Genomic DNA, 24,754 nt, shown 5'->3' with positions numbered 1-24,754 from the left:
CCCACTTCCACTAAAATGGGAGTTTTGTGGTAAGGAAATGGATGGACGGAAATGCACTGGCAAGTGTGAGGCAACGCTGCTTTGACGCAACTTCATCCAACCTTCCCAAACAAGTAAACCAGAATGAATGTTCATGAAATAACTTCCCTTGTCCAACATCCCTGCAAACAAATCAGGATGAATGCTCCACAAACAGTTCCTCTGGAGGTGTTCTATACGCATGGCGATAAATGAAAGAGAAAGGGAGCAGGAAGCTGTTCTCATTCCCAAATGCATGCACCCCTGCAAAAATGGCGGGAAGGGGTATTGTGCTTCAGTTACTTCTACTCACAAGATGCACAATGGCAGTATAAGAACATTTAAAAATGTATTGTTGCCTTTCACACCAATGGCAGGAGAAACACTCAACTGTACTTTTAGGGCGTCAGTTACAGATTGCAGACCCAGCCAAGGCTGTCATGTGTAGTTCAGCCCCAACTGGCATGCTTGAAAGTTGGCCGCCTTAGCAGCTCATCAGCTGGTCCATTTCTCCTCCTTCCTTGCATTCCAGGAGGGACACAAGAGGGGGAAATGGGGAGGAGCAGGCATTGAAAGTGTGAAAAGAAAATCCAAGTAATTTAATGTGATGTGGCTATGCTGATGATTTAGTCCAAGTAATTTAAGGTGCTGATGATTTATGGTGCCAGGGGCCTTCTCTGTGGCTACAATCCCAGGCTCCACAAGTCTGGGCCAAGAGAGATCTGGCTAGCCCCACTTCTAGTTAGTTACCTTCAGCCAGCAAGAAGTGCCCTGTGGAAGGACCCTCCGGCAGGCCTGGCAGGCACAGCTGCTGAAATCCTTTCTCCATGCAACTCCCAAAAGGTTCAGAATGTCTGATCCTCTCTTTCCTCTACTTTTGGCCCATTAGCCAGCATGCAATACGCAAACAAACAAACATTGCAACAGGATGCTTTTACTCTGATGTTTTACCTGTCTCTTATGGCTGTTTTCAACACACTTTGTTGTATTCCATTGTGTCTGTAGTATTAGCCACTTTGGGCACCACTGGCCAAAAAGAACCACAGGCAAAGAGGTCTATGTGTGCACAGCATTTTTACATTAGATAGGGCAGCAAAAAACCCCACCCACCGCCCCACCCCTTGGCCTGGCTATGTGTGACGAGAGCAGGTGCAGGGAACCGTGGGCCCTCCAGATGTTGCTGGACTCCAACTCCCCTGATCGTAGGGGGTCAATTCCCCACATCTGCTCAAGAGTGAACCCTGTTCTATTGATCAAGCAAGATTTTGTGAGGTAAAGGACAAGCTAGTGTTTCCTGCTCCAACTATAGTCTAGCTATAGGTCAACTAAAGGTTGACTCTTACTTCAAAGCTGATGAGGGACAGCATCCTCCATCACCGCCAAGGGCAGCAGACCAGCATAGAGGGCAAAGAAAGGGCAGGTCACTGCTGGGCACACAGAGTTCTATCCTCAAGCACCTTAGGAACACAGGGAGGCTGCCTTAGAATCATTGAATTGTAGAGTTGGAAGGGACCCAAGGGTCATCTAGTCCAACCCCCTGCAATGCAGGAATCATTGCCCAGTGTGGGGCTTGAACACACAACCCTGGGATTCAGAGCCTCATGCTTTACCAACTGAGCTATCCCTCAGACCATTGGTCCATCTGTATTATCTGCACTGACGGGCAGCATTTCAGACAGTCTGTCTTTCCCCAGCCCTCTCTGGAGATGCCAGGGATTGACCTGGGGACATTCTGCATAGAAATTGGGTGCTCTATCCCTGTGTTTCTCAAACTTGAGTCCCCGGCTGTTGCTGGACTCCAACCCTCAGCACCCTTAGCTAGCAGGACCAGTGGTCAGGGCTGATGGGAGTTGTAGTCGAGCAATAGCCAGGGACCCAATTTTGAGAAACACGCTTCTCCCCACTGTGTCCCTGCTCCCCACCTGCCCCCTCACTTTGCCTAATGGTATAGGTCTGGCCATGAGGGTGGTGGTTCCTAAGAGGAGCTCAAGAGGAGGCAAGCAAGGACGACTTCTGAGCTTTGCCTCTTTCACTTAACATAAGTGGCAGCCCTGACACCCCAGACCCGGTGTGGGAGTGTGGTGGTGTGTAGGGACCTTTGATGATAGCTTTACACAATACATTAGTGCTATATGTAACTTGGAGAGTGGAGTATTCCTGTAACATAAAGAGCTGGGCTGTAGGTACTTAGCACTAGTTAGGAGCAGATAAATCTTTAAAGCAAGATAGAGTTACAAAGACTTGCTGATCAATATATATATATATAATCCTCATCTGGTTTGTGATCCCTGGAAGGATGATGGTTTTCAGCTGCTTTCATTTAAATAATAAGGAAATGCAGTTCAAAAGGATCAGCTCTCTCATCTCAAAGGGGTTTTATGCATTTAATTTCCTTTGGAGAACAGGCCCCGGAGAGGACTGGGGAAAAGAGAGGCACTAAATATGAGCCAGCCCAGCCAATCAGAAGGTGCAACTTTTAGACATGAAGGGTTTCCAACAGAAGCAAAAGGGAGGAAGACCTTCAGGCCAGGCCAGTGTCTTCCATATGTCAACATCCTTGAAGGTTTGGGCCTAACCTCCTGAGACTGCCCTGAACAAACTGATAGTTTAACCTATTCAGCTGATTGTTATCACTTCAGACTGGAGACAGGGAATTTTATTATTATACATTGCATTTCTTAATACAGCTCTGCCCAAAAGACTTTCAAAGCAATATATAGCATACCAGCCAACAATAATGGCATTGAAAAAAATGAACCAGGGCACAAATGAATTTTTTAATGCCTCTGTGCACAGAGAAATCTAGCACATTGTGGTAAGAATTCTAGCTTACCCTTCTTGACATCCTGGTTTTTTATGTGCCAGGTTGAGTGAATTCAATCCTGCCATCTCCCATTGTGGTAGAGGCTAGAAACTTGTTTACCATGCCATGAGCTACTTGCTGAGAGATGAACGCCCAGGCACCCAGATGGCCTCATCCGTTCTGCTTAGCAGGGGGGAGCCATGGTGATAGTACTTGTTGCATCCAGTATAAATACAGACCTTCTGTAGGCCAGGCTGTTTGTTCCTCTCCCATACAAATACCCCCTGTAAGTTGTCAGTTTGAGTTTGCCACTGATTTCTTTTTGTGGGTTTTGTTTCTGCAGGTCCATTTAGGAAGGTGGCCAGCAGGTAACACGCTTCTGCCTCACCCAAGAGCAGCAACAGAGGAACTCTTCTCCAGAGAAACTCAGGGCATATACTCTGTATGATTCTCCATCGCCAGCTCAAAAACGAGACCAAACGTGATCACCATCTTCTTGGGGAGAAGAGAGCCCAGCTGAGATCTAGGATGGAGAATCCAAACTTTCCACCATTACTCTGGGAAGAACTGCAGACATAAGCGAGGCAGTGACTGCTTTTGCTTGTAACAAGCTGATCTCAAAATGTATATCTAGAACTCTTTCGAAGAGCTAATTTATTTTTGAATTTGCAGGTTTTAAGAATAATTGTTTTATTTTAATAGCTTTCTGCTTCCTGGGAGGTTCTTTCCACCCGCTCCCCTCCAGCTATCCACTAGGACCCAAAACAACAGGAATGTCTTAGATCCTCTTGAGGTGATCTCCTGTCACCCTCCTTCAACAAGGACTAAAAAGCAGGTCCTGGCCTGGCCTGGTGAGACCCAGCTTCCTCCATTGAGGTCAGCTTGCCCCTTCTAGTGATCCCACAATGGCCCATTCTGGCCCAAGTCTCACTGGGATATGCACACCTTGCTATTGGCTAACACAGCTACTCACCGCTGCTAAATGGTCACCATATGGTGGTGGGAAATGAGAGAAACCAAATGCTTCTGGGGTGGGTGTGTATCTATCAGCAGCACAGGCTCAGTAAGTGGTGCAGTGGTCATTCCTTCTCCCCAGGGAATCCTGGGAACTGAGGGACTCATAGAACGTAGTTCTGTGAGAATTCGGAGAACCCGCACCTAACCACAATTCCCAGGAACTGTGGGACTGGGTGAGCTATTAATCTTAAAGTAGCCTATAAAACAAACCCAAATTTATACTTCAGACATACTGGTACTCATTTTTTTCTGAACATAGTGGATTGCAAAGGATGCAAGGCCTTCATTGAGAGACTGCAACTCAGTGGTGGAGAACATGATGTGAACTGCGCTGAGATCTTATGATGAAGGGAGGTATAGAAGTCCTGATGATGATGATGATGATGATACTTTGCAAACAATGTCCCAGACATCCGGCTGCCATGTGACAGCGACAGATGTGGCACACTCTTTCAAGGCCAAATCTGCTGCCTCCTTGACAGTCCTCCCCATGTTGCATCTACAGTGGCCTCTGGGCAAAACATCTTGGGCGGGCTCTGGTCGCAGACGCAGTCTCTGGCATCTCCAGGTAGAAGGATCAAGAAACTGATGGTGGCAGAAGAAACCCCTCTCCACCAAGATCCTGCAGAGTTGATAGTCCTTGGAAAATGGCCTGACTGGTCCAAGGCAGCTTTCTACATTCTCCAGGGTTACTTGGCGACTGTGCTAATATCCCATCATTCCCCTTGTTGGGTGCCTTAAGGCTGGAAAATGACACTTCCTCACTAAATGTAACTGACACGTGCTTTGAATTGCTTCGCAGGGGGCAGAATAACTGCCGAGCCCTTGCTTGTAAGCTACCTACTAAATTATGGTACATAAACTGGGGGCTTGCAAAAGGGATGAGGCCAGAGGTGACCACTGGAACATATACCATAGAGAGCAGGTGTGGGGAACAGCCCTGGCTACTGACCATGCTTACTGGAGCTGGTGGGAGTTGTAGTTCAGCAGCCTCTGAAGGGCCAAAGGTTCTCCACTCCTGATTTAGAGAGGTGTGGGAAGCAGGCAGACAGTTCCCATTCCCAGATAGGAGGAGGAGGGAAGGGGGTCACCTGCTCTTGCCTTTAGAAGTAGCTTGATTATCTGCAAAAACCAGAATGGGAAGCTTTTCATTGCCAGCTGGAACATTGCTGGCTCATGCCTGCAAATGCAACTGCTATACAGGCACAGCTGAAGAGGGTGTTAAAACAGCTGGCAACTCTAGCCTCCTGTTTTAAAGAACACAAAGCACCTGTACCTTTGAACAGTTCCCTGATTCTACAAGACAAATGACTATTGATATGTATGGTTATATGGGTCCCTAGAAAGACATTCAAAGGGCATGAATCCCTTTGCAAATGGCAGGAAGTACTTTGTAATTATTCTGCTCTGATAATGCTATAGATGTATAAACATACATATGGAGAAACAGAGGGAGACTTTTTTAAAAAAGTTGTTTTGCAATTGTTTAACCCCCCCCCCCCAATTCAGGGCTTTTGGATCTTGCTAAATCTCAAGCACTTCAAAACACAGTAAGAGCTATGGTGGTGCCCTTGTTTGCAGATAAGACTAATATATTTTCCAGGATTCAAAAACAAGCCAACATCCTCCACCCAATATAACATGTGATTTTGTAGTAAGAATGATTTTTAGAAAGCCTTACCAACAAGGCTTTCTGCTTTCTGAACTGCTCCTGCTCATCTGCCTTTAACTGCTGAAGTTAAGCAAACACTTTAAAAAGTTCAGCAGGAGCCTGGAACTTAGAGGGAAAGCAAGGAGAGCTGTTCCTGCTGTGAAAACAAAGTGCTAAATATCTGCATGATGAGTTGCTACTTAAGGTACAGGAACTGCCAATAATAAGGCTGGCAACCCTTTGGTCACAAATTTTACTAGCTATACAGTTCCAGGCTTTAGATGTGCAGTGTAGATGTGAACCTAGCCTGGCATCACCTCTTCCCCACTGTACACAATACAAACATTAATGTATTGTTTTGTATATTATTGTATTGTATATGAGCAACCCGATTCACACATCTTTCAGAATCTAAAACACAGCCCCAATATTCCACAAAAGTCAGTCTTCACACTCACCTTCCTTGAGCAGCTTTTCATCATTCAGCAGAATGCTGCAAAACTGAGGGACTTGCTGCCTCCATTTCCCCAAGTCTGTTTCCCTAGAAGAGCTCTTAAGAGAAGCTTGCTTCCTACTGTCTCTTCCCATCTCCTCCACTAAGCCTAGGCAAGAGCACAGCATCCTTCCCCGCAGTTCACTTCATGGATTGAGGCCATTGTGACCTCAGAGTAGATTGCACCAATCAAACACATCTCACTTAATTTTTGAGCCCCATCCACCACTAAGTGGGCTGTAGCTACATCTTGCTGCAAGGCTACCTTCTGAGATGGAAAAATGGGCTTGTGGCCTGAGATCAGGGCTTGCACAAATGTACCTAGAGAGAGTTGGGGTTGGGGTTGGGGAGAGAGGGTGGTATATGTGAAAAGGAAAGAATGAATGGTAACATGCGATCAGTTCCCAGAAGGGCTGCTGTGTAGGCCTCTTGCAGCAAAAAAGCAGGCACAGGTGATGCTAAGCATCTGGGAGGGGGGCAGATTTAGGTATGTGGAACAGCCCCCAGGTGCTGCTGGACTCAGAGCAGCCCCTGCTGCCCACATGCAGCAGCACACACAAGCTGTAGGATGTCAATAGCTGCATAAGCAGAAATCCATGTGATATTGTTTTCCCCTAGGAAGTTTCCTGGAAAAGTTTCCTGGAAAGTTTCCTGGAAAACTAAACAGCCCGTTGTCGGGGGTGATTTTTATCAACAGAATGGGGTGGTATCTGGAAAGAAGGGATGTTGTGAAGCCTGGCAGGAAAGACAGGAGTTGAGGGAAGGAGGCTGAGCGTAGCCGCATTCATTGGGCATGACTGAGAGCAGGTAGCTTGAAAATTGAGGTCCAACCTTGTCATACTGCACCTATAGAATGTCTTCTTATCATACAGTTCAGATCTGAGATACAAAGGTGGCAACCCTAGCTGACATTTATCTTTCTCCCCAGAGAAGATGCTAACTGGGAAGAGTTATAAAGAAACCTCCCTGGGGAAGTCCCCTCCACAAATGGAGAACCCCTGATGACATGGAACCACCTCTCTGTTCCCCTAAAAGTATAACAAACATACACCCCGCAGCTGGGAGAAGCCATCATTCAAGAGTCACCGAGCATATGCTTGGCACAAATAAGGTCACAGGTTAAATGCCCAGAATCTCCAGTTAAAGGATGCCTACTAAAATGGCTGGCAAAAACTTCTAGGCTGAGCAATTGTGGTTATGGAGAAATGGGTGGGATTACTAGACCATGAATAAACTATGGAGGTTATTTGTCCATTTGACTTCCCCAAAGAACCATGGGGACCATAGCTTGCCTCTCACAAAGCTACACTTCCCAGCACCCTGGTATCTCATAATGCTGCAATGAGAAGAAGAAAAAAAAACCACTTTCCAAGGCTGGCAGGAACGTGAAGTGTGTGAAAGGGGCCCTGGAACTCCCATAAGCCAGCATTTCCTCCTGCAAGCGGCTTTGTGTTGGAGCGCCTTCTATGATGATGTAGAGAGTTTGACCTCTGGGTGTCAAAAATGCTCCATTTCTCAGACTTTCTTAGTAATCGGGGAATTTTAGTGCTTAACATTCTGGCTTTCTGGCTCATGTTGCAGCCAGCACCCTAACGATCCCGATACCCCTGCGAGTGTGACTCAGTCCTGCATCCTAATATGCGTAACAACATCACCGCCACGTCTGGAAGTAATTAAATGTCTCCGCACTCTTGTCATCTGACTTCCTGTTGCAGCTCTCTCGTCCCTTCCTCCAAAGGCTGAAGCAGCCTCTCCTTTTCCCACTTAGCCAGCAGCAGGACTCCTTAATAGGGTCTGGCATACCTCAACCCACCCCAAACAAAACACACACCTAAACCTTGTGACCTCTCCCTGCTTAGAGAGTCTGATTCCAGACTGGTAATCAGTGAGTCAACGGTTTAGCACATTTGCACATGCATGCTCTTTCTGGCCCTAGAAAGTCCCAGGAGACCCAATCACCCTTGCCAATTCCACTAGCCAGGAAGCTCACTTTCCCAGTCTTGCTTCAATCAGGCAAGTTCAGTCCCTGGAAGGAAGAAACCATCTCATTGTGCCATGAAACTAGGCAGTGCAACAAGACTTTCTTTGTGGTGGCCCCTGCTATGAGTGGAGGTGAGGTAGATCAGCACAAGACGACTTCACAATGGAGGACTCAGCACCTTGAGCATTGCCAGGAGGGTTTGTGTGTGTGTGAGAGAGAGCTGCCCCTCTAAATCAAGTAAATAAATAAAAATTACTTAACTAACCAACTGCATTGCAGGTAACTTGGTTCTGCCCCACCCCCAAAACTTGCTCCCCAACATAAATCCTGGTTACGCCCGTGCCCAGCACCCTTCCTTTTTAGCAAGATGTGTGCTGACTCCCATAGGCACCACTGATCAATACAGTGGTGCCCCGCAAGACGAATGCCTCGCAAAGCGAAAAACCCGCTAGATGAAAGGGTTTTCCGTTTTTCGATGCGCTTCGCAAGACGAATTTCCCTATGGGCCTGCTTCGCAAGCGAAAACGTCTTGTGAGTCTTGCGATTTTTTTCGCTCCCTTTTTTCTAAGCCGCTAAGCCGCTAATAGCCTTTTAGCCACTAAGCCGCTAAGCCTTTAATAGCCGCTAAACTGCTAATAGCGCTAATCCGCTAAGCCGCTAATAGGGTTGCTTCACAAGACGAAAAAACCGCTAGACGAAGAGACTCGCGGAACGGATTATTTTCATCTTGCGAGGCACCACTGTACCTGCTGCTGGAACAGAGCAGCGTTCCAGAGCCTCAGTAAGAAAATCTACCCACTTTTTGGGCAGAGCTCCAGAAGCCACCACCTCAGCATCAGCACCAGCACTGCTACTGTCACCACCACACCTGGGACGGAGCACTCAGCCCATTTCTCATACTTTCAGCTCTGCAGATCTGCTTCAACAAACAGCCGTTTATCAGCAAGCTGCCTGATGGCTGTTGGGGCTGGTTAGGGCAGCTATAAATACTTTAAAATTAAATAAAAATGCTGTGCAAGGATATTCCTGCCAAAATCCCCTTTTCTACACCTCTGTTAAAGATGCAGGAGCCCTGGGTCTTTTTTACCTAGTCACCCTACTGCAGGTTGTGGAGGAGCTACCAGCCCTGTTCATGCATTTTGAGGAGGACTTGTCAATGTGTGGGGATGGGGGAGCATGCGCAAGTGTGCTAGCTTCCCTCCCCATCCTTGTCTCCATCGCCCTCTGCATCTTCCCCTGAACTGTGTGCAGCAGGGAAGCCTTCTGTACTCAGGGAGGCTTTGCATGTTTCGGATCCTTGATTTTCCAGAGCTCCAAAACACATTGGATCAGTCAAGGACATTTACCCACACCCACTGCTGGTATGCTGCCCTTGGAGGGTCGGCAAAGGTTGAGGGCAGCCCTCTGTCCAAAAAGGGGTTCACCCCCCCTGCTTCACACGTGTATCTAGATACACACTTGCCACCTGAGAATTACCATTCATGCATTTGATGGAGGAAGCTGAAGTCAAAGAAGTCCAAAGCGCAACAAACTTCATTTGCAGCTGTGTGGATCCTCCAGTTTGGGGACCAAATGCAGATCCACAGGCCATGCCTCCTCCTCAGACCACCCCCCTCTCCAGATTGCTCCATGCCCTGCCTCAAGTGCTTTTCCTCTGGTTGGGATGCATCTATAAACTATGGTAATGTCTCATTTGCCTGACTGTGTGTGAATGGAGAAACCTCTGACTTTTGTTGGAATGTAGACTACCATACCAAGGAAAGAATCATATCCACTTGCTTGGCCTGCTTTTGCCTCCCTGGCAGATTTCCTATGAGCAAATGCAGTCCTCAGACTGAAATATGCTCCCCGACCCTGCTTTAAGGTGGCACAAGACTGCGGTTTTTGTAGCGTCCTGTGTTTCTGAACAATGCAGGGTGTCTCAGTTCAGTGTGGAGAAAGGAGGTAGAGAAAACTTGTTCAGACCAGCAGGTTGTCATTACAGCATGACTGCAGCAAGTCCTGAAGGAAGTGACTCTGTGCCAGTACCAACCTTGGATAAGGCTAGTGCATTGTGTTCAGTGCTGCCTGAAACAGAGCTCAATAGCATCTCAATAATATCTCCCCTCTCCGTGCCAGTGGAAGGGCCATACGTAGCTCAGCAGTGGTAGAGCATCTGGTCTGCAGGCCCAAGGCATTAAGCTCCATCCTCAACATCTCCAAGTGGGGCTGGGAGAGAACCCTGCCTGAAATGCTAGACACCACTGAGCTGGATGAACCGAGGGTCTGATTTAGTAGGAGGTCTGGACACCAATTCCTGCCTTCACCCACCCAGGATCTACCTCGCATGGTGCTGCCTAAAGCAGGTTGCTTTGCTCTTCTTTCTGGTAGGGCTAGTTCTAGTTGTGCCGTTGTTTGAGAAATGGAAGCAGAGCTCAAACACATGGAAGAATGGTCCAGCTTTGGGCTACAAGAAGCAACATGCATGGGCTGCAGCAAAGGCTCAATTTACTGGTTGGTTGAGATCCAATGGTTTCTATACAGTCTGTACACTGCATCCTCCCCCCACCCCCATTCCTTAGCCAGACCACCCTGCAGTGTTGCAACCACCCACCTCTCAAATCTGGCCACTGACAATGGGTTGCGGCCCCATTGAACAGGGCAATTTTCCAGGACAGGGAAATTCCTCAGCGTAGGAAAAAATGGCATTGGGATCATTTCCATGGGTGCCCAAAACCAACTGACTGCAGCTTCCAATATACGTAGACTGCTTGCACACACAGCAAAACAGAAGTGTGCAGAATAGTCACATGTCAATCTGCATGAAGATGACATGCCTTTTCTCTACATACAAGTGCTTTTGTTTTTTGTTTTCATAGAAAGATTGCTGTGTCAGTAGCAGCCCTTTATAGGTGAGAACTATCTACCATCCCATAAAACCATAAAGCAGCTATGTGGAACAGAAACACTGCTCATCTGAATAATGGAGCATCTGCACATTTTAAAACATAAGGACTAGAAGCCTGTGTCTTTCAAACAAACAAAAGGAACATGGAAAAAAACCCCAAACAAATTAGATTTACAAGAACCCAAAGTCTGCATATTGGTTGGGATAACAGAGGACAAATTCCTCACTCATCTTTTCCATTCTACCCCCACCCCAAGTTTGCTTTTTGAAATAAGGCTGCTTGTTTTCACGAATCAAGGAAAAACAAACCAGCTGCAAGCACCATAGGGTTGTGTATTTACATAGCGCCTTGATGATGGTGAAACAGTGGACCAAGGGCTTTGAGTCCACAAGGAGGTGCAATTGCTCCCCACAAAGTTCTATGGAAGGTAGACAAAGTGTGTGTCTGTATGATCTGTATATAGTGCAACTTAGGAAGGTCCTAGACAAAAAGGGTAGGTTTGGGACAGTGGTTAGCAGGAGCTGTTTGACGTCCAAATGTCTTCTTCTGAAAATTCTCCCCTTGCAAAACCCAGCTCCTGTGATGATGGGGCATCCTGGGATAAGGTAACGATGTCTTGCTTAGAAAAAGGAAGGGAAATAGCATCTTGGCTCCTCCTCCGCAGGCTCTTTCCAAATGGTGGTGGGCGGGGGGGGGGGGAGTCTTTGGTTCTGGAGGGGAAAAGGCACCACCCCAACGTCAGAGCAAACTCTCAAGTTCTGCATCTAGCCCCCTGTGTCCCACTTTGTGATGTCAGATTTTCAACCCAAGACGATTCCAGAGAGGACCGCTGCTTGCCCTGTGGAGTTCCACATGAGGCAGCTCCCAGAGTCACCAATTAATCCTGGCGACCTGCCACAGGCCCTTTCTACAGAGTCTCTGCCTGAACCTTTAGTCTGTTTTCCAGGGGAACGTGGGCTGCATGGCCGGCAGGAGCCTGGGCTGTGATATGAGTAAGAAGCCTCAAAGGAAGCTGTGTTCCTGTAGGAGGATGAAGCAAGCCTTCACGGGTTCATGGGCTCTTCTTCCATTGGCTCATCCTGCCGCCTAAAAGCAAAGGAAATCAGTTAGGATAATACCTTTGTAAAATCACAGGTGGCTAAAGAGCCAGGGTTCTCTATTGGAGAATGCTGAGATGGTGCAGGTCACCTGGCAACCATCATATGCGCATTTGTAACCTCAAGGATTGACTGCCACAACACACACTTTGTGGGACAGTTCTTGAAGACTGTTCAGAAGGTGCAGAATGCAGCAAAAACAGACCTCCTGGTTGGGGTGGGAGAGCATATATCGTCTGTGCTGCATACCGGTAATTTGTGAACAGCTGAGGATCAACACACAACCTGAACTAGGAGTAAATTCACTTCCAGCCCCAAATATGGAGTGTCAAAAGATAAGCATATCCTTGACTGTTTCTTGTTGGAGGTGTGGAATAAAGTTATCCTGAACTTGGGCCACCAATCTATTTATTGACCATATTTGCATTCTGTCCTCACAACAACCCCGAGAGACAGACTGGATGTGAGGCCACCCAGTGGGTTCATAGAGAAGTGCGCACATGAACCCAAGTTTCCCGGATTTAAATCAAATGTTCTCATCTAATATACCACCCTGGCTCTTTCTAAAAGTGGTGGCTGTCACTTCAAAGTGTGAGCCTCCACTGAAACAGATGCTGCAATCCTCATTGGATGGCCGTTTTGAAATGTTTCCTCCTGCAAGCGGATGCATTTCAGCCATTCCTAAAAAAAAAAGTCTGATGGAATTCCCAGCGTGCCCCAGAAGGGTACATGAGCTCCAGTAGGATTTGCATTTGGGCAATTTTGCTTCTTCCCTTCTTTCAAGTGGTTATCTTTTGAATTAAATGTCATAGCAGCCATATTTATAGCTGTGTGTGTGCATGCATGCACAGTTTGCCTGCAAAACCGACTTTCACCCATGAAACCGCTTTCATAGTCCAAGGAGGCATAACTCACCTTTTCTCTGCCATTACCGAAAGTGAGGCCAGTGCTGTCACCGTCTCCACCTCTTCTGTGTCATGATGTTGCGCTTCCAGGAACGAATAGGCCACGGTGGGGGCAAAGCGCCGCACAGAGCTCCAGTACTGGCCTGAAACAGAAGAGGCAGGATCAGTGCCTGGCTTGTTCCCACTGGCCAGTACTCCGTCAGGCACCTAAAATGGTGCACAGGGCACAGGAGCCTCTTTGAGGGCCAGAACCTGTTGACCCAACTCCACAACCTCAGGATGCTGCTCCCAGCTGAGTTGGGATGGCAGCCTATGGTAACTCAGGGCAAAGCGAGACTGGATGGTAAATACACCTTTGCGTTTCATGTGCAGGTTTTTAAACAACAAGCTGCAGCTGTTGGTGTGTTGCAATGGCACCAGAACAGGCGTGGAAAGGGAATTTAACCTTTTCTCTCTCCTGCTGTGGTCTTGAGGAAAAGGGAAGCAAAGCCTTTCCTTTTGAACTCTGAGATACCAAGGAAAAGGCAAATGACAGAACTAGCTGCTGCCTGTTAGTCCACCCTTCCCGCACGCCTGCCAGCCTGCTGTGCAGGGAGGAAGGGCCTTCACCATACTTACTTTGTACCCGGATCACTGCCTCCAGGGAGCGCACCGCGTTGGCACTAGGCTTCTGCTGCAGGGTTTCCTCGGGGAGAGGCTCCAGCTGTGGGAACAAAACGGGCTGGGATGTGACTCTCATTCTCAGACTGTGCTATGAATGGTTTGCACATAAGCAGGTCCTCACAGTGAGCTTTATCCACATGTCCAACTGCATGGAGATGGACTCGGGGCTTATCCACACCCCTGTTTGCCCCACCATTTTCCCCTGGGAAAACTCACATTCTAGTGATGAATCAGAAATGATAGTTGGGTTTTCTGTGGAGTGCTGATTGTTCCAATTTAGCACTAAAGAGGGGTTTTCTGAGGGAAAGCAGAGGGTCCAAGGCAAAATCACTTGGACCCGTGCCTAGAAAACATGGGACAATTGAAATAATAATAATAATAATAATAAAATATTATTTATATCCCGCCCGTCTGGCTGGGCTTCCCCAGCCATTCTGGGCGGCTTCCAACAGAATATTAAAATACAATAGTCCAGTGTTTCCCAACCTTGGGCCTCCAGCTGTTTTTGGACTACAACTCCCATCATCCCTAGCTAGCAAGACCAGTGGTCAGGGATGATGGGAATTGTAGTTCAAAAACAGCTGGAGGCCCAAGGTTGGGAAACACTGCAATAGTCTATTAAACAGTAAAAGCTTCCCTAAACAGGGCTGCCTTCAGATGTCTTCTAAATGTCTGGTAGTTGTTTTTCTCTTTGACATCTGGTGGGAGGGCGTTCCACAGGGTGGGTGCCACTACCAAGAAGGCCCTCTGTCTGGTTCCCTGTAACCTGGCTTCTCACAAGGAGGGGACCAGCAGAAGGCCCTCGGTGCTGGACCTCAGTGTCTGGGCAGAACGATGGGAGTGGAGACGCTCCTTCAGGTATACTGGACCGAGGCCGTTTAGGGCTTTAAAGGTCAGCACCAACACTTTGAATTGTGCTCAGAAATGTGGAGGAAGTGTGGAGGAACCCTCAGAGAAGAAAAAAGAATGCTTGCAGGCAACTGTTTTACCAAAACTGTTTTTCCATACAGAGCAAGGGGTTTTCAGCCTGAAGGCAACATTCCCTTGTAGAAGGTGTAGAAAATAATCCTGCTTGTTTAAAGTGTGTTTTAATGAGTATGGTGCAAGGTGGTCTGCCATTTGTATTGTAAAGTGTTTGATGGGGGAAGTTGGAACGTGCTCAGAGGAGGGCCAAGATGATCAAGGGTCTGGAAACCAAGCCTTATGAGGAATGGTTGAAGGAGCTGTGTATGTTTAGCCTGGAAAAGAAGAGACTGAGAGGTGGTATGATAGCCCTCTTCTAATAACTCAAGGGCTGTCCCATGGAAGAGGGAGTAAACTTGTTTTCTGCTGTTCCAGAGGGCAGCACCCGAACCAATGGATTCAACTTACAAGAGAGGAGATTCTGACTAAACTCAGGAAGAACTTTGTGATGGTAAAAGCTGTTTGACAGTGGAACTGACTCCTATGGGAGGTGGTTGGCTCTCCTTCCTTGGAGGTTTCTAAGCAGAGGTTGGATGGCCACCTGTCATGGATGCTTGAGCTGAGATTCCTGCATTGCAGAGGGTTGGACTAGATGACCCTTCCCACTCTACAATTCTATGGTTGTGTCTGGTCAGGTGAAAGTCGGAAGGGTTGGAGACGCGTATCTCAGGAGCAAAAGAGGGATGTTCTGGTTGGTGGCTACAGGCCAAGAATTTTCATTTGGACTGTGTGATTGGCTGGTGCTGGGTTAGAGGGACCACAAGAAGGGTATAAATGGCCAGGTGCTATTGAGTTGGGGCCAATCTATTCCTGTGGGTTGGAGGCTGGGTCCATGTTGGTCTGTGCTAGACTTGAGAGGAAGACTGAGTGGCTTGGTGGCAAAAGACTTTCTTGGGTGACCAGATCACTTGTCTCAGGCTGAAGAGACAAGGGGAGGACCTGTCTGCAGCACCGAGGGAGAGCAGGAGGAAGTTTGAAATGCTGCCCTCTGGTGCCTGGTAGCAAAGTCAGAGTAAGACTCCAGGGCAGGGCAGGCTGCAGTAAAGACAAGGCCAATCGGGCAACAGAGTTCCTCAGGGCTGTCTTGGTGCATGGACCCATCCAGTTGGACAAAACCACCCAAGCAAGTACAGATCAGCTCCTGTGAGGGCTGGGGGAAGTACCAAGGGCAAGAGCCTGTGGTTTCCCATCCCTGATAAGGCAGTGTTTCCCAGACTTGAGTCCCCAGCTGTTGCTGGACTACAACTCCTATCATCCTTGACCATTGGTCCTGCAACATTCTGTGGTTTGCCTCAGGTGCCAAAATGTCTTGGGCTGGACCTAGCTGGAAGAAATAAATTTGTGGAGTGGCCACATCTGAGTGGTGATATCACCTGTTTGGCTTACAGAAGGTCTCAGATTTGATCCCTGCACTGCCAGTTTTTCTGTTTCTATTTTAGATTGTGAGCCTTGTGAGATTGGGTCCTATTACACCTGGGTTTTTTTGTAAAGTGCTATACACAGTTGAGGGCAATTTCGCATGGGGGTTTCGTTCCTGGCCCCTGTGAATGTCCTGCTTCACCCCTGCACCACCCATTTCATGACGTGTTGAGTGACATTTTGGGTCAGTCTGGGTTTGGTGCTGTGTACACACACGATGGCAATAATCAGTTGTAGCCTGTACATGGATGGCAGTTACCAGTGCTTGTGTGTGTGTGTGTGTGTGTGTGTGTGTGTGTGTGTGTGGAGGTGCTGGTACTCACCATGAAGTTGTTATATTAAGTGCCACACTTTTAGCATTGGGGTGGGGGGATGGTGCTGGTCTTGCATACCCTTGGGTATCCCCAGTAAAAAGCACTGGCAGTTACCTAAATATATCATTCTAGTCCCTGGAGGCTGTTCTTGATTCTGCTAAGGATGGGCTCCACTCACCTCATTGCCCAGCAGGACAGAGACACAGGCCTCTGAGGCATCGCAGATGGCAGTCAGATCATGGCCCCCTTCCAGGGCAAGGACAAGAGCACCTCCAGCCACACTCATCAGCTGCCTGGTCATGTAGCCAAAACCTTGAGGGAAGCCAAAGGAAATGGGAGAATTATGGCCCTCACAGACAGAGCACCCTCCCTCTGCGCCGAAGATGTCCCACGCTGTCCTCTTGAACACACCCAGACATTCCACACTTCTCTATCCCCCTTTCTGCCCCCCCCGGCACCCCACTTTCTCTGAACCTCCTTCCCAGTTATAAAGTGGATGTGGCTGATTCATAAGGCAAGCACTGCAATGCCTCCTTCCCCAAGAAGGAGTGACATCTGTAGTCAGAGCAGGCTGATGTGGGCATAATGATCAATGGGTCACCTATGTGCACTAAATCCGTATTTGGCACCCCGCCAGCAAGTAATCTTACTGAAGTTTTTGAGTGGAGTGCTAAGCAGACATCGATGCCCCCACCTTTAAACATTTTCTGGATATAACTGAATTGATGGATTCCTTTTCTGGTCTTCTTTAGGACAAACTGGTTGGGAACCCAGATTCCATTACAGACTCTGAAGTCCTGATACTGTAAAGAGTGCTTTTCCTGCTTAGCCACCCTGTGGGTCCTGTTTCTTCAGATACGCCACTGTGTAACCAAGGGCTGGTGAGGAGGACACCCTGTTCATGGTGTGAAGGCCACAGTGGGCTTTGAGGCCCTGGTGTTTGATTGTGACATCATTATCATGGAGTAGGTGAGGATGCCATCATTTGTGACCAAACCTGGACCCCCAATCAGTCTTAGGTGATGGAGGCAGATTTCTAATTATCTGGAAAGAAGGATGAGTTTTTCAGTCTGTCAGCATGCCTTACATTTGGCTGAGACCTTGTAGCCTCCCAGTGGCGGCGGATGGCCGTCAGCTGCATCAAAGCCTGCGGACACCAGTACCACATCCGGAGAGAACTCATGGGCTATCGGCATCACAACAGTCCTGCAGAGGAGGGAAAACAACAGTCTAGGGTGGCTAGCATCACTGGCACTGGGCTAGCACACTCAATGCTCCTGGGCTTCTGCTGCCAGAGTAAAGCAGAACACACTCTAGCTGTAAGGATGGTGCAGAATTCTGCATCAAACACCTACCAAAAATTCTGCAATGGAAATTCATGACCTGCCTTCAGTGTGTAAGGCACAGAACTGTGTGTGCTTTTACGATGCATTATACTTCTGCTCGAGACTATCCATATTTCTTTCTTTCTTTCTTTCTTTCTTTCTTTCTTTCTTTCTTTCTTTCTTTCTTTCTTTCTTTTCCTTCCTTCCTTCCTTCCTTCCTTCCTTCCTTCCTTCCTTCCTCTCTGCAATAATTCATTCTGATTTTTGCAAGTCACGTGGAAGAATAAGAACCTACACATGGCATGGCCTGAAGGCACCTGGTCATTCAGCCACCTTGCTGAAGTTAAGAGGGTCGGGGTCTGGTCCCTGACTAAGTGGGGGATCACCTGGGAACCCCATGAATTCAATCCTCAATCCTATTATGGACGGAAAGTGGACTATAAATAAAGCAAACCATAGAACACAAGGCACAGACACACAACCTTCTATGAAATATTAAGACCAATCAACAGAAGACAATGGGCCATATAGAATTTTTACCCCAAGGTGCTGCTTTATAAAGTAATTATGGAAGGGTCATAGCTCAGTAACAAAATGCCTGCTTCTTTTTAGACAAAATGAAACAGGAGGTTTTTATTACAGATTTTGAGCAATGCAGTTGAAGTACCAGACAAACAAAAAATAAAAGGGAAAGTTGAAATAGGAAAAGGGGACCTGTATTGAGGTGTTCTCACCATATAACCATTAAATGTAACACAGTATACTGCACCGCTGACTATGATGGACAAGAAAAAGCTGACCAAATGTTGACAGAGCACCTCCAGGAAGGCCCTTGAAAATCTGACACAAGTAAGTGTGCATTTCTGTCCTAAAACGTTTCCTGAAGCTTTTTTTCCATGGCTAATGAACCAATGTTTTCTTTCTTTCCATAAAGCAGGAGAGGGCAGGAAAGTTTAGGCAGGGAAATGTCTGGAGGGGAGAGAGTTGAGGTGCACTCTCCAACCTAGCATAGGTCTTTCGAAGGAGACTGTAGCTGCATCTCCTAAACAAACAAGCAGTCCAAAACACTCCCCCCAAACCAGAACACCCACCAAACATGAATAAATGAACAGGACTCTGAGGATTTTTATTTTCTGAATGTGGTTCAGCAACATGGATAGCTTGGCCAATGTTCAGCACCCTCTCTTGCATCAGAGACATTGGCAGCCATTGTTTGTGCATTTTCCAAAGCTCACTTTTGCAACTTAAGGGCTAGAACTTCTCTTTCTCCAGCTGCGCCCAGTTCAATCTTCTACTTTTTGCTATCTTTCTTTCCTGAGTTTCTGTGGTATGACATGGACCCGGTGGCCTATGGCTTCTCTCTCCCTGCTCCTCTTCTCTTTCAGTGTTTCTCAGATGTTTTGAGCTCAGCCTCCCCCCCTTCCCCTTGACACTCTGCCAGAGGCGAGCTGTTTCTCAGCCCTGTGTTGCCAGACTTGCTTTCTGGGACCACTTCTAAACCCTTGCCAGTCGCCCTGGGATGAAAGCAACCCAGAGCCCTTGTTTGCATCAGGAGGCTGTTCTGTAGCACTGCCTGTGAAATGACGAGAGCTCACGGGCTTGGACCCGTTCCCAGCAACGCCAAGGCTCAGTTGGCTCAGGATTGAGTTCCTTTTTAGATGCTCCGTGGCGCAAGCTTTTCCCAGCTCTCATACAGAAAGTTCAGCAGGCCTGCAATCTTGCCCGCTGGGATGAAATCCCAGCCTACTCCAAAGGCCCATCCATCAGCTGGGTCATGCTTGCCAAGCAACTCAAAAGAGGCACGATATCCATAGGGCCTGGGAGCTGCATTTCTGTGTACAGTGAGGGGGGGGGGGAACTATTTATAGAGCCCTTTTAAGTGCAATCAAAGCACATATGCTGGGCAGCTGTGGGAGGGCGGCCTTTTTCCAAAGCCCAAGCTTGGCACGTATTGGGTTTGTGATTCCAAACTGGGGTTGTGCCAAGCAATTTCAGCCTCATTCATGGGGATGGAGTCCTGGAAGTGCAGGTTCTGGCCACGTGGCTAAGAAGAGGCCTGAGGACCCCTTGTCCCTCTCCCCACTGGGGAGCAACTCCTTCTCACACTGAGAAGGTAACTGACAGCTGGTGGAGAGTAGCAGCTAAAGGCCAAACCACACGTGACATTAGTCACACAACTGGGTGAGTGTTTTTTGAAATAGCACCTATGGAGACCCTGATCCAGACTGCATCACAAAGGTGGCATTGGGGACTTTAATCCCTTGTTCCCCTCTATGCTCCAGACCCTGATCAGCCTGCCTATGTTTGCTAGCTTATTTGCACTGTAAGGAGAGCTTCCATCCAGGTCAAACACAGTGCAAAGAGCAGGTATGGTGAGTGTGAGTAATCTGGATTGGGACCATTGTGGGAGTGGGAAGAATTAAAAGTTTCCTTACCCTGTATGTGCTGTGTGCCTGTTATATACTTTTCTCACATAATTAACACAGGTGCTAATTGTGTGATAGGCATCAGGTCTTGCTTGGCCACAAGAGGCTGAGTTATGAATCAGGAAGGTCTCACTTTTGCCTTTCCTATTAAGTCACTGGGTAGCCACACTCTTGGAGCCCCAGACCCTATTCCTTTGAAAATACAGGGATAAGTGTACGCGTCTATCTTACAGAGCTATTGTAATAACTATAACAAGACAATGTCTGCAAAGTGCTTTGAATATTCCAAAAGTGCAAAAAAATAGAATTGTTGCAGTTATTACATGGGAAGTCCAAAATCTCTCAGAAACTGGGACCATGTTTTTGACATTGCCTCCACAGCAGGGCTAGTCCATGTGGGACTCTCTAGATGTTGCTGGATGTTGCCAGCTAGCATAGTCAATGGTATGGGATGATGGGAGTTGTGGTCCAGCAATAGCCAGAGAGCCACAGGAGAGGCTAGCAGGAGAAGCCAGGCTGCAGCAAAGCAAATGTGAGAAGGGGCCAAACAGAACTTTGGGTCTTGGCTTAAGGATTCCAGATGGCTTGCTAGGGGGCAGCCAGGGATGGGGGCCAGGGCCTGAGGAGTGTGTGTTGGGGGAAGTGCTGGAGCTGTCAGCAGAGGTGTGCGTGCAACTTTTGACAATGCAGGAAAGAGAAATTTACAGCCTGGTCCTAGGTTTAATCATGTTTGCTTGGAAGTAAGTCCCACTGGATTCCATGAGAGTCGCTTCCAAGTATGTACACTCAATATTGCAGCCGTAAGGCTTCCTTTCCTGACTCTGAAGTTCTCCCCGCCCACCAGCCCCCACTCCCAACCCTCGTGATGAAAATAAAAAGAAAACCAGGCAACTTTGCATTCCTTCAGATAATATAAAACCAGTAACCATATTCAAACAGTTCATATTGCCATGTTGTAAAGTCAAAAGGGCAGACTGAAGCTTTCGTTCAGATAAGTTTCTCAGATCAGATTGAGGTATCTCCTACTTAGCTAGGTAGTGAAGAAGCTGAGATTGTGTGCAGAATCTTAAACTGAAAATTTCTAACAGCACAGCTTTAGAACAAATATAGGAGCTGAGATTTTGCAAGGATCAGCTCAGGTTCTGCAGAGCACATTTAATTTAGAATGTGTTACTCTCTTGTGCCTGTTTCCTCGTTCTTCTGTTTCTCCCTCCTGACTTAAATTGTAAACTCAGAACAGAAGTCGACCTTTGGAGTCTCACCATGTGGCAATCCAAGGGTGGGTCTTCTTGGCAGTGGCACCTCAAATGTGGAATTCCCGCCCCCTTCTGAAATAGGGCTTCTGGCAACCCTGATCAGTTTTAGATGCCAGGTAAAGACACATGCTTCCGACCAGGTGCTTAATGGGTACTAATGCCTGAGGTCACTTCTGGACAACCTGTCTGTAGAGCATTCATCCTGATTTGTTTGCAGGGAGGTATATTGTGCTTTGTCGAACAATAGTTATCCTGCACTTTCCAGTGCTTTCCCCACAATCACATTCCTTACCAAAAAAGGTCCATTTTGGGCCGGGGTCAGCAAACTTACTGCGCCTTGGGCCAGTGTCTCCAGCGCTGATTGCGCGGCGGGTCAGAGAGCGCGTGCCCATACGCATGCACACACGCTATTTCCTGCACACTTCCGGTTTGGAGGAGCACTGGAAATAGCTTGTGTGCATGTGCACGGGCGTCCTCCAACCTGGATGTGCCCCAGAAATAATGCGTGCGCTTGCGCACAAGCAATTTACGGTGCTCCTCTGACCCAGAAGTGTGCAGCTGTGCAGCACAGCGCCGGTAAGAGCGGGTGGCGGTGGTGGTCGCCGCGGGCTGGGTAAATGAGTCCCTCGGGCCTTATCCAGCCTGCGGGCCTTAGTTCGGGGACCCCTGATTTCAGGGGTTGGGAGTGGATTAGATTGCCAAATCCACTTTAAATGTGCAGCCTGAATTTGCCAGTATGGAACTGGATCCCACTTGCAAAATAGTGACAAGCTAGAAGTGGCCTTAATCTGTTGTCATTATGCTTTTGTATCCTGGTTGTGGTGCAACACTTGTGTGTGTGTATTAGTTAATACCTCTCTGTCTAGATTGCTTTGCGATGAAGGGTGCAGAACAAATATTTTAAATAAATGAAGAACAATGTTTCATCAAGACACCAGTAGTGAATAAGAAGAGAATGCTTCTCAAAAAGAAACAGAACTGTGAGACTGGAGAACTCCAGACTGGTGGTGTGCATGTGTGTATTTTGTAACACATCATTGACACAATGATAATGAATTAGTAGTGGATTTACACTGGACAGTCCACACATCAGCCTGCTTTCTTTAATGTTCTGTGATTCTTCCCCAAAGTTACAACATCATTGCTGCCTGGAGGGGCATTACTGCACTATGGTTCAATGGACGTGGGAGAAAACAAACAAATAAACTCAAACGTAAATGGTATAAAAAGTCACAGGATTTCAGCAGGAAGCTAGAGGGCATGCACAGATTGGAAATGAAACAGTATGTCCACCCCAGAGCTTTTGTAGGCACAAGCGTTATTGAAGTGTCATCACATATAACCACCCTGATAATATCAAGATCACAAATCATCATATATGCACAATTAAAAGGATGTCTGGAGGGACCCTGAATCCTCCACTTGTTCCAAATGGAACTGGAAGGTTAATACAAGAAGACTCTACTGGCATTAAAGCTGTTGGGGCCACAGGAAGTGTGGCATGAAGGGGAGGCCTACCGGAAAGCAGCTAAGTACTCGGGGTCCCCCATGGGTGGGTCAAGGCCCCCTGTCCAAGCAACGTTGACGGTGAAGCCCTCTCCAGCACCAGAGCCCACCTAAAAGAGAAAACAACACAGAGGCTCCTTATGCAGTGTGTTCTTCTGGCCCGTCTCAGCCACACAAAGGGAGCTTTTATTAAAAAAAGAATCAGGGAGGAGTCAGACTTCAGCTTTGCCCCCCCCCATCCCCCTGCATTCAGCTGTGATGAGAGAAGCATGAGAAACTGAATGCTCCGTGGTGGCCACACTGGGTTTCTTGATGTACTAGATAACATGCTCAGAAGACCCAGGCACTCTCATCAACACTGGGTATCTATGGAATTGCTTACAATAGCAGGAAAAACAGCAGCACAAACAATGTAACTTGGAGGTGTGTCCTTGAATCAGTTTTTAAATACACTTTGCTTCTGTGTGATCATATCACAGTGGCTTGCAAGATAGAGGTCCAAATGTAAACTTTTAGAAATGTTCTTTAAAGTACAAAGCAAATCCACAACTTCTCAGGACAGGAGAACCCAGGTGCCGTGTTTTTCTTTGGGAAGGAGAGGGACTGGTGACGAAGCACAGGCAGCTTCTCCAATCTGGGGGAGGGGGTGTCTTTATAAGTTGTTGGACTTCAACTCCCATCAGCCCCAGCTAGCACCACAGTCAGTGGTCAGGGATGATGGGAACTGTAGTCCAGCAATGTCTAGAGGAAAAATATTGGGGATAAGCAAGGTGTTTTCGTAGCATTTTCCTAGTTCAAATTAAAATTGGCTCTTTTCTGTGCTGCACGATGGATGGGGACACAATGGCATTTTAAGACTCACTAGAGGAAACAGCCTCATGGTGATGACAATATATATCCATTTCTTAAATGTATTAATGTGTCTTTCTAAACATGTACTGAATGCAATGCACAAAAGAAGTTTTTTAAAATAAAAAACCCCAGATTGTAAGAAATCAAAACTTAAATGATTGAGTACTTGTAAGTAATGTCAGGGGATCCAGGATCGTATCACAACAATGAAAGGTTTTCACATTGCTGCTAAAGCAGTACAGTAGTACCTCGGGTTAAGTACTTAATTCGTTCTGGAGGTCCGTTCTTAACCTGAAACTGTTCTTAACCTGAAGCACCACTTTAGCTAAAGGGGCCTCCTGCTGCTGCTGCACCGCCGGAGCACGATTTCTGTTCTCATCCTGAAGCAAAGTTCTTAACCCGAGGTACTATTTCTGGGTTAGTGGAGTCTGTAACCTGAAGTGTCTGTAACCCGAGGTACCACTGTAATTTTAATGTGGCTTGATGGATCTTTGTCCAGGGCTGCTGCGTCACCTTTCAGAAGACCCTGCCCTTTTGGCACTGCACAGGAGATCCAGAGTAAGGCGTCTCCCAAAGAATTTTGGAGCCTGAAAAGATTTGTAAGGGGAACAGCTCATAGCTGTGAGGCCAAATTCACGTACAAAAGTGTTTCAGAAAAGCAACAGAAGTTTTTGACGCATAGCATGGGCAGTTGTTCCTTTCTGAAATATGCTCATGTGGTGTGATACGTTAAGAATGTGAGCAGAGGATTAGCTACTTCTTCCAAGCTGCAGTTCTACATACAGGAAGCACACTGACTTCTTTACTCCTCTGCACGGTGGGCCCCAGTTCTACATTGCCAGCTAAATCAAGAATTATCTCAAAACTTGAGTGCTGATCTGGCATTGGTGATACCACAGAGAGTTTGGGGCTTGTCTGTGTGCATGTGTGCATGCTCATGTGCACTTGTGTGCATGTGTCTAAATGCTTGCACCACACACCATAATGCCAAATGAAAATGCAAGTCCAAAGCATGTCAAAAGAATGTAAGAGCAGCCCCTGCTGGAGCCAACCAAAGGCTCATGCAGCACCCTGTTTTCCACCCTGGCCAACCTGACGTATCCATGGGAAGACCACAGGCAGGACATGAGGGCAACAGCATTCTCCTGCTTGTGATCCCTAGCAAGTGGTATTCAGA

General features: G+C 47.4%; 3 protein-coding genes across 11 annotated transcripts in view; 1 reads left to right on the top strand and 2 right to left on the bottom strand.

Annotated features, from left to right (window-relative positions):
• Window positions 1–24,754, bottom strand: part of LOC310699149 (histone H2B 5-like) — a 960,349-nt gene that overhangs the window by 729,119 nt on the left and 206,476 nt on the right. The gene's annotated exons all lie outside the window — the stretch shown is intronic.
• The window catches only part of LOC310699144 (twist-related protein 2-like), an 82,914-nt gene that overhangs the window by 19,430 nt on the left and 38,730 nt on the right, over window positions 1–24,754 (top strand). Inside the window, exon 2 of one of the 2 annotated variants that reach the window (XR_014521938.1) lies at window positions 3,165–3,414. The gene's annotated coding sequence lies outside the window, so the exon portion shown is untranslated. Of the gene's footprint in view, window positions 1–3,164; window positions 5,407–24,754 lie in introns of those variants that run through there. The other variant, XM_083486794.1, reaches the window with a different exon arrangement.
• The window catches only part of HDAC7 (histone deacetylase 7), a 181,337-nt gene continuing 167,506 nt past the window's right edge, over window positions 10,924–24,754 (bottom strand). For all 8 annotated transcript variants that reach the window (XR_014521736.1, XM_083486438.1, XM_083486440.1 and 5 more), the window contains 6 exons: window positions 22,738–22,835; window positions 17,300–17,418; window positions 16,391–16,524; window positions 13,472–13,556; window positions 12,864–12,996; window positions 10,924–11,937 (listed from right to left, as the gene is read on the bottom strand). Coding sequence is in view for 7 of the 8 variants with exons in the window: in XM_083486438.1 (XP_083342564.1) it covers window positions 11,895–11,937; window positions 12,864–12,996; window positions 13,472–13,556; window positions 16,391–16,524; window positions 17,300–17,418; window positions 22,738–22,835 (612 nt within the window). In the remaining variant the exon portion in view is untranslated. The remainder of the gene's footprint in view (window positions 11,938–12,863; window positions 12,997–13,471; window positions 13,557–16,390; window positions 16,525–17,299; window positions 17,419–22,737; window positions 22,836–24,754) is intronic.

This window comes from Podarcis liolepis, assembly GCF_965112155.1.
Source record: "Podarcis liolepis genome assembly, chromosome: 2".
NCBI lineage: Eukaryota > Metazoa > Chordata > Lepidosauria > Squamata > Lacertidae > Podarcis > Podarcis liolepis.
The sequence above is the reverse complement of the archived record's forward strand: the minus strand, read 5'-3'. Positions and strand labels throughout refer to the sequence as shown.